The following is an 8,894-nucleotide window of genomic DNA, read 5'->3' on the forward strand; positions in this document are numbered from 1 at the left end:
GTCACCTCAGTGCGCAGGCGCAACGCTGAGCCAGAAGGATTGAGCAATCGGACCATCTCTTTTGTACAAATCCTTGGTCCCTCACGCCATGAACGAGGAGCAAAAGGCTCTCATTCTCAGCTCATCCTCTCACTTCTTGCCCCCTCAAGGTTCGCATTTTTCTTCCTCTCAGTCTCCTCTCCTATGAAGTATTTACCTTGTGTTTGGATGCTTCGTTGTCGCTAGGAGTAAAGCTATCATATGGAACGGCTGGATTCAGAGCCGATGCATCACTTCTATCATCGGCGGTGTACCGGGTAGGTATTCTTGCAGCTCTGAGGTCGCTGAAGACCCAGGCGGTGATCGGCTTGATGATCACGGCCTCGCATAACAAAATCTCCGATAACGGCGTCAAAATTGCTGATCCGAATGGAGGAATGCTCTCTCAGCATTGGGAGCCCTTTGCTGATGCTCTCGCCAATGCCCCTTCTCCTCAAGATCTTATCCAGGTTGGGGCAACTTATTTCCCTCTCTCTTTTCAGTTTTCATATACATGGTTGTTTGACTTGTATTTCGTTCCTCGCGGCATTCTTTTGCCAGGCTTGAAGAGTCAAATATTTCAAAAATTGAAATCATTCAATAAAACTACACTGAAACTTGAATTCCATGAAACACTTATGGATTGATTAGAGGGTTTACCATCGGCGTTGTATTAATTATATGGTTCTGTAATATCGACAGCTGATAAACGATTTTGTTAAGAAGGAAGACATTCAATTCAATGGAGGCAGACCAGCTGAAGTAATTCTAGGGAGAGACACAAGACCAAGCGGAGGCGCATTGCTTAAAGCTGCCACAGAAGTATAAATCCATATCCAACTATGAATCTTATAGAAGCTTTTTTAAACATTTTTCCTGCCTATTTAAATAATGTATGATTGGATAAAAATGAAGGGAATTGCTTCAATTCTTGGTGCCGTTGCAACTGACATGGGAATTTTGACAACTCCGCAATTACATTGGATGGTTCGTGCTAGAAATAAGGGCATGAAAGCCTCGGAAAAGGATTATTTTGAACAGCTTTCAAGCTCTTTCAGGTTAATCCCTGATCATTAGTATAGTTCGATGCAACTCCTTTTTCATCCCTTCTTTTAATTGGTTCCAAATTTGACTGAGCATTTCCGTTTAGGATTATTATTTGATTGGATCAGGTGCTTAATGGATTTGATCCCAAGCGAAAAAAGCAACCGGAAGGGGTCAAATGACAAGTTGGTTGTGGATGGTGCTAATGGTGTTGGGGGAGTAAAACTCGAAGTTTTACAGAAACAGTTGAATGGTGTGTCCATTGAGATCCGTAATTTTGGTGAAGATGGAGGTGTACTGAATGAAGGAGTTGGTGCTGATTTTGTGCAGAAAGAGAAGGTTGTTCCTAATGGATTTGGTTCTGAAGACGTTGGGATAAGGTTAGTTTTTTCACTATTTTGATGAAGTTGCTTGATTAGCACAGTAATTCCAAGTTGAAATGACCATTCAACCTAAAGATTTCATCTGAAAATTGATTACTGCTAACACAATTGAGGGCAGCATTCTGGGTTGCAAGCCATGGATTACTGTTTTAATTTAATCATGGATGGAGAGGGGGAGAGGAAAAAGGCCGTAGGGGGGACGGGTTGGAAGATGTATAGACTAATAGAGAACTTGGTCATATCCTTGATTTATTCTGTAAACTTTTCAAAGAGACGCTATCTTGGTGACATTTGCTATGGTACTATTTCACAGGGTGGTTTTACTTTTGCAGGTGTGCTAGTTTGGATGGAGACGCTGATAGGCTTGTTTATTTTTCTGTTGCACCAGAAAGCAACAGTAAGATTGAACTTATTGATGGGGATAAGATACTATCTCTTTTTGCCTTATTTATCAGGGAGCAACTTAGCATTCTCAGTGAGGAAGAAGATGTGAAGAACAGTCGCCATGCCCATCTTGGTGTTGTACAGACAGCTTATGCAAACGGAGCATCAACAAATTACCTTAAACAGCTGGGACTTGAGGTCAATTTTACCCCAACTGGAGTCAAATACTTGCATGAAAAAGCTGCTGAATTTGATATCGGTATCTATTTTGAGGCAAATGGCCATGGAACCATCTTATTTTCAGAAGATCTTAAGGGGTGGTTGGAGGCAAAAACTAAAGAGCTTTCATCAAAATCTAAAGGTTTATTTAGTGTATTTTAAGTTTTCTATAATCATTGTAAGCATAAATTGATGAACCATAAAATAGCTGTTTGTTGTTTCCTCTAGGTTCAGAAATAGAAAAAGCTTCTTTAAGGCTACTGGCAGTCAGTGAGTTGATCAACCAAGCTGTAGGAGATGCTTTGAGTGGATTGCTTTTGGTGGAAGTCATATTACAGCACATGGGATGGTCAATACATGGATGGAATGAGCTTTATCATGACTTGCCTAGCAGGCAACTTAAGGCAACTATAATTCTTTTTTTTTTTTTTTGGTGATCAGAAGCTACGGCTGGATCTTAATTATATGTTCCTGTGGTCTCTTTCTATGATAAAATGATTCTTTGAATTATAGTATGTTATGTCACTTAGAATTTTTCTTAATTTCCGTTTTCCAGGTCAAAGTTGCTGATAGAACTGCTGTGATTACAGCTAATTCAGAAACTGTGGTTGCGAGTCCCCCTGGCCTACAAGAAGCCATTTATGCAGAAACTGGTAACTTGTTCTACCATTTTTACTTTTTCCACCCAACTTTTTGTTTGAAACTCGTGAGTTCTAACAATTTTCTTAGCTGTTCATGGTATCACACCCACCAATTTCTGGTGCTTAAGCACAGTTTTGTTGCTCATTCTTAGCGTCATTATTGACTTTAAAGTCTTAGAATGACATTTTTCATAGAAGCTTGGTGCTTGTGGGAGGGCAAAAAAAACATATAGGCTAAACGATGAACCCGTTCAATTTTTTACTTTTGGCAGATAATCACTGTTCACTTAGTTGTTAGTTCATTATTTTACTTGCTAGAACCTAGAAGCGACCCCTTGCAAATGCAAGGGAAAGTGAAGTTGTAATGATAAATGACTGCAATGTTGAAAGACATAGCGTTCAGCCCAAAAAATGAGTCAATACTGTTCATGAGCTTCTTATGCCACAAATTTATAAAGGGTTAAAGTCCATTTTTACCCTAAACTATACCCTCAGGGGCACCCAGTGTCTTATACTTTTCTTTAGTCCAATTAACTCCTTAAACTTTTAAAATTGAATCACCCAGTGTCCTGCTATTAAATTGGTGTGGATGGACGGTAAGTGAGACGGCGCCCAGAAGTTTGCATAGTTTTAGCTACCTATCACCCAGCCTCCAAGTGTCCACATGACAAACTGAGTCATTTTTCTTAAAAAAAAAAAAAAATCTCTCTTCTTCAGACTCATCCCCCTCACTCCTTCTGCCTCTTCCCTGGGAAAAAATCCAAGCCCCCAAACCCCGGCCTCCATCTCATCATCCCACCCTCTCTCCTTATGCCACATCATCTTATCCTCCATTTGAATAGTATAGGACACTGGGCGCTTCTAAAAATATAGTTCAGGGACAAAAATGGACCTTAAGTCATTTATAAATGTTTACAAATTGTGACATATAAGGAGATTGTTTGTGCATGACTTTAAATTTAAAGCGTGTATGATTCAAATGGCTTGACAAGAGCGCCTGAGCCCCCCGCCCCCCGGGGCCCCCCCTTTTTTTTGGGCCGGGGGGGGTTAACAGCGACAGGAACTGCGCAGTAAAGAGTATCCACCTGAATGGATATAAGATACTTAGCTTAAGTTAAACAATCTCAAGAATAGTGTAATCATCCATCCTGGAAAAGGTCTAATTGTATGAACAAACGTGGATGGTGGTCAAACAAGCAACTGGAAGATATCCAAAATGGTATCAGGAAAAACTGCATGAGCCAGAGAAATTAACATATGGTGCTGTGGGCTTTAATATTTTTTGTAGTGTGTCAAGTATATTCAAGGCTCAGTATTTAGGGTATTTTTGTCTGAATGAAATTATAGTTTATTTAGAATGATATTATCCATTTCACCCATTTTTATAATGGCTTTTGGCTACCAAGATTAGAGTTTATAATAATTTCAATTCACTGACAATGTAGCCAAGCACCCCCAAGGACGTTGCTTTGTGCGGCCATCTGGCACTGAGGATGTGGTTCGAGTATATGCAGAGGCATCCACGCAAGAAGCAGCAGATAACCTTGCCAACTCTCTGGCAAAACTTGTGGATCAATTCTTGGGCTGCAGCAAATCTTAAAATCTTTCGACTCGAGAAAGAGATCTTCAGTTTCGCAGAATGAGACTTGGTGTATCAGCTCTTTGTTTCCCCAAATGTTGACTCAAGCTCTTTTTTTCTTTTTACCCTTTCTTGGGAGAAAAGATGTGGGTCATTTTCAAGATGGACGTGATTATTAACCTTTAAATTGCTTACTTGTTGAGAAATGTCTGTAAACTAAAACATCTGATTTTTAAATTTTATGGCCTTATTGATTCGATAAATCTAAAGTGAGATAGGAATTAAATATTTAAAGATGTTCAATAGAAAATAAATTAACATTATTTTTTGTTTCTCTAACAGTGTTAAGTGAGAGTTAGTGAAAGTGATGTGTAAAATAGAAACCATATTCATTGAGAGTTTGAGACATAAGAAACTGACGTAAATCTGAAGTCGGTGAAGTAAATATGCATGAATTAATTCTTTTAAATAATTCCAACATTGTATTTGCTTTGAAATAATTAGAGTTCTTATTAGTTATGACTTGTTCCAGTTGAAGTGAGGAAAAATTTCTCTATCTTGATTCTTGCCTCCAAGGGAAAACGGATAGATATGCAATAGTTAAAAGCATCTGTAAGATGAGAACTAAAGCAGTAATGTTCAATTCAACATCATATCGGTAGGAGTATTACCTACTGAACGCGCTTAGTCCAAAGGAAAACAAGGAAAGAAAGTGGAACCTGCTGCATTTCATTCCTGCTTTACGGAATACCATAGCACTGCCTTAAGTTTTAACTGGTCTTGGATAATATTGGATGAAAATCTCAAATCTTAAGTATGTGTTTTCATTAGGTAACAAGAAAAAGCAGAGTTCTCATAGGGATATAGATGTCACTCAACAACCTCAACGTTCAAGATTCAGAGAATACTGATGGCGGTTCTTGGGGGCTGTCACTGTCTCCATCATCTGCGGCCATTCTTATGGGAAATTTTTACTATGCCAAAGGTGGTAACAGCAAATGGATGGAAAAGATGTTCAATCAGCCCGAGTCCCTGTTCTAATTCCTTTTGTTCTTTTCCTTCTCACAACGAAGCAAATCCATAAGTGAAGTGCTTAACATCGCCTCCAACATAACCAAACCTCACAGCCAGCTTCCTTGTTAGCCTCACGATGGATTTATTCAATCTTGACCATCCATTGCCTCGTTATCATATCCTTAATTTTATTGGTTAAGTTCGTTTATTGGCCATGCTCCTGAAATACTTGGTTTTATAAAATAGCTTCCCTTCCTCTCTTACCCGTTCTTGTTCGCTCCGCGGATATGTTTTCTGAACCTGAATCAACCGCTAGGGTAAGGGCATAGCCTCAGTGGCCACTATGGAGGGCTTGATCGGCCTCCTCAATTGAATTCAGATAGCTTGTACGACTCTCGCCTCCCGGCGATTACGGTGGTGACTCTGCTTTCCTATTCCTTGGGAGGCACTGCCCTCGGCCGCCGTCGTCGCTGCGGCCATGTTCGCTTTTATTTTACTATTATGAACAAGACAGTCTATTCACGTTCTAGACCGTCCTGCCGTGCTCTGTTTTTGTCATCTTTGGCTATATGTGTAAGTTTTTAATATGAGCAAGAATTCACTTCCTCTGTTTTGACATGCGTTGACACGGAGTGTAGAGTCCTGGAAAGTCGCTGGTACTAGCAAGTGTTAGAACAGAGAGAACATAACAGATAGGCAAAAGAGTCCATCATATCTTCTGCCCGGAGATTAGGTTAGCCGTTGTTTATTGTTAAAGACTTGAAGGTCGTCCATGATTCTAAATTTCAACACATTGCTTTGACTTTAAAATTCAGTTCTGATTATGATTATGACTTGTTCCCATTGAAGTGGGGAAAAATCTATCTTGCCTCCTTTCATAAAGGGAAATATTTATTATATGCAATCGTTATAATCATGTACTATACAATAAGAACCAAAGGAGTCTTATTCATTTACGCAATATTCATTGACTAATTACGGATGAGTTCAAATTAAAGTTGGCGGTTTCTGTTGTCATGTAGCCTGGCAGCCAACCATCTCTGTGCCAGCGAACGAGAAATTGACCAAGGCCAAGGGACACTCTTAAAAGGGCAACTTACCCGAATGCTGCTTTTCTCAGGGCTGCTTCATATTTCACTGTTATTCATAAAAAATTTCTTGCTATTTCCCTTTCATGGAGATAGTTCGCGAGCAGCAGATGCAAATTACAGGTTAGTTGCTCATTCGAATTCTCTTGGTTATTAATCAACTGATGGCCACAGATATAGAACAAAAAGGCACCCTTTTGTTATTTTCACGGCCAGGGGAAAAGAAGGTACATAAGCCTTTGTTTAAAGCATTTCATTTTCTATGTCCTCGTTGAGTGAGGAAGATTCCGAGATTGTTTATTACTGTTTGTCATGGATTAGATAAATATGACTATGTCTTGTTTTGTGACTTTTAAATTCATACTCGGAACACGTCGGAGCTTGGCAATTTAAGGAAGCAAGATTGTTTTTTATCTTATTAATTAATTTCAATATCACATAGGTAAACGTATTAGTAATTTAATACGGCACCTATTGCATTTCACTCCTGCTTTATGAAATACATACCAGTCATAATAGGACTTCCAAGTTTAACTTGTTTTGGATTGTATTGGACAGAAATCTGTAAGTCTGGGATGTGTTTTTATCAGGTGACGGGAAAGAGCAGAGTTCTCACAGGGACATGGATGTCACTCGACAACCTCGTCGTTCAATATTCAGAGAATACAGACGGTGGTCCTTAGTGTCCCTCTACATAGTCTGTCTTCTGGTAGGCCAATCTGCAGCAACTCTTTTGGGAAATTTTTACTACGACAAAGGTGGTAATAGCAAATGGATGGCAACATTCGTTCAATCAGCTGGATTCCCGATTCTGATTCCCCTCCTTTTTTATTTCTCACAACGAAGCAAACCCAGGAATAACATGCTTAACATTGCCTCCTCCAAAACAGAACCAAGTATTTTCATTTTTGCCCTCCTCTACCTGGCTTTTGGCCTACTTTTGACAGGTGACAACCTCATGTATTCCTATGGGCTTCTTTATCTCCCTGTTTCCACCTATTCTCTTCTATGTGCTACCCAATTGGCCTTCAATGCACTATTCTCATTCCTACTCAATTCCCAAAAGTTCACACCTCCCATACTGAACTCCTTGGTTCTCCTAACCATATCAGCTTCCCTTCTTGCGGTCAATGCTGATTCCCTCGACTCAAAGGGCTTATCGAAAGCAAAGTATATAATTGGGTTCTTAAGTACACTTTGTGCATCTGCTGCATTTTCTTTGTATCTCTCCCTTGTACAGCTTTCCTTTGAGAAAGTTATAAAAGCAGAGACCTTCTCTTCTGTGTTGAATATGCAGTTCTACCCAAACTTGGTCAGTACATGTGGTTGCGTAGTGGGATTGGTTGCAAGTGGAGAATGGAAAACTCTGAGCCAGGAGATGAAGGAATACCAAACAGGGAGGGTGTCTTACATAATGACTCTTGTCTGGACAGCTGTGACGTGGCAGATTTCCACCATGGGAATGCTGGGGCTGATCTTTGAGGTGTCGTCTTTATTTTCAAATGTAATAGGTACCGTGTCGTTGCCTGTTGTTCCCATTCTGTCCGTTGTTTTCTTCCACGACAAGATCAATGGGGTGAAGGTGGTATCCTTGCTGTTAGCTTTGTGGGGGTTCACTTCTTACATTTATCAACATTATCTCGATGACCGAAAAGTCAAGGCGGCTAAAAGAGACAGTGTTGAAGTTCCAAATGTTCACGCGGAATTTTGTTGATTGAACGGGGATCTCCTCCCGCATTTTTAATTTACCTCAATGAATGTTTTTTTAGTGATCAAAAGTTCAGGTTAACTGGGTTTGGTTAAATTGCTAGAGCCAGAGTATATCTCAAAGTTCAAAAAGCATTTACAGAAATCCTTACATTAACAGTACAATTTGAACTCACAATCCTGCAAGTCATGGGCTTGATATTTATCAGTTATACTAACTTTTGATAGTATCAACAAATGTTTCTCAATGTCGCGTGATTTTGCCTTGCGTGATGTTACAAAATGGGCTTGCTATCGGGCACCAGTTGCAAAAAGGTTATACTACGTTAGAAAAAGCAGCTTTAGTGGATATATGAGATGACTAGCTTTTTTCCCCTTGCAATACTCCAACTTGTTGATTAGTTGATATAACTCTTTTTCCAATTGAACTTAGCATTTGCCGGTGAAATGCTCTACTTAACCTACGTTTGCCTAGAGTAGAATGAGTGAAGCAGGGAAAAAATAATGAAGAAATGATTAACCTCTCACAATGTCATACTAGATAATCATTTAGGATGCGTTAATTAAAATGGTCAGATAACAGTAATAGATGAAATTATTGCGTGTCAAATAGTCAAACGACAATAGTTACAGGAGTTTTCATGCCAAACAACTGAATTCTGTGCAATAAAAGAATCTCCTTTGTGCAAGTGAAAATATATATTTTTTATTATTTTTTGGATGTGCTCGTGAAATACTTAATATCAATAAAAAAAACATATTTTTTATTTATCACAAAACGTTTGAAACAAATTACATTATCTATGACTCATAAATG

At 39.2% G+C, this 8,894-nt stretch overlaps 2 protein-coding genes across 4 annotated transcripts; both read left to right on the top strand.

Annotated features, from left to right (window-relative positions):
* LOC129322211 (phosphoacetylglucosamine mutase) lies at nucleotides 1–4,531 on the top strand. The gene is made up of 9 exons (XM_054968371.1): nucleotides 1–149; nucleotides 226–488; nucleotides 721–840; nucleotides 934–1,076; nucleotides 1,191–1,442; nucleotides 1,778–2,190; nucleotides 2,277–2,452; nucleotides 2,605–2,701; nucleotides 4,135–4,531. The coding sequence occupies exons 1-9, from the start codon at nucleotides 89–91 to the stop codon at nucleotides 4,287–4,289; spliced, it is 1,680 nt and encodes a 559-aa protein (XP_054824346.1). The 5' UTR covers nucleotides 1–88; the 3' UTR covers nucleotides 4,290–4,531.
* Nucleotides 4,532–5,181: 650 nt separating this feature from the next.
* On the top strand, nucleotides 5,182–8,148 carry LOC129322212 (probable purine permease 11). 3 transcript variants are annotated; one of them, XM_054968373.1, is made up of 3 exons: nucleotides 5,182–6,015; nucleotides 6,305–6,493; nucleotides 6,961–8,148. In XM_054968373.1, exons 2-3 carry the CDS (start codon nucleotides 6,457–6,459, stop codon nucleotides 8,082–8,084), a joined length of 1,161 nt encoding a protein of 386 aa, XP_054824348.1. In that variant the 5' UTR covers nucleotides 5,182–6,015; nucleotides 6,305–6,456; the 3' UTR covers nucleotides 8,085–8,148. The 3 variants fall into 3 exon arrangements, with proteins under 3 accessions (XP_054824348.1, XP_054824347.1, XP_054824349.1); XM_054968372.1 differs by having other exon boundaries at nucleotides 5,182–5,855; XM_054968374.1 differs by having other exon boundaries at nucleotides 5,183–5,855; nucleotides 6,305–6,597.
* The last annotated feature ends 746 nt before the right edge of the window (nucleotides 8,149–8,894 follow it).

The sequence above is a fragment of the Prosopis cineraria genome, unplaced genomic scaffold, assembly GCF_029017545.1.
Source record: "Prosopis cineraria cultivar Desert tree isolate PC_DT_omini unplaced genomic scaffold, ASM2901754v1 PC10, whole genome shotgun sequence".
Taxonomy (NCBI): domain Eukaryota; kingdom Viridiplantae; phylum Streptophyta; class Magnoliopsida; order Fabales; family Fabaceae; genus Prosopis; species Prosopis cineraria.

Coding starts and splice junctions, on each gene's coding strand:
- LOC129322211 (XM_054968371.1), top strand. CDS start 89: ATGAACGAGGAGCAAAAGGCTCTCATTCTCAGCTCATCCTCTCACTTC. Junction 1,077..1,190: donor CAGCTTTCAAGCTCTTTCAG/GTTAATCCCTGA, acceptor TGATTGGATCAG/GTGCTTAATGGATTTGATCC. Junction 2,191..2,276: donor GCTTTCATCAAAATCTAAAG/GTTTATTTAGTG, acceptor TGTTTCCTCTAG/GTTCAGAAATAGAAAAAGCT.
- LOC129322212 (XM_054968373.1), top strand. CDS start 6,457: ATGGAGATAGTTCGCGAGCAGCAGATGCAAATTACAG. Junction 6,494..6,960: donor GCAGCAGATGCAAATTACAG/GTTAGTTGCTCA, acceptor TGTTTTTATCAG/GTGACGGGAAAGAGCAGAGT.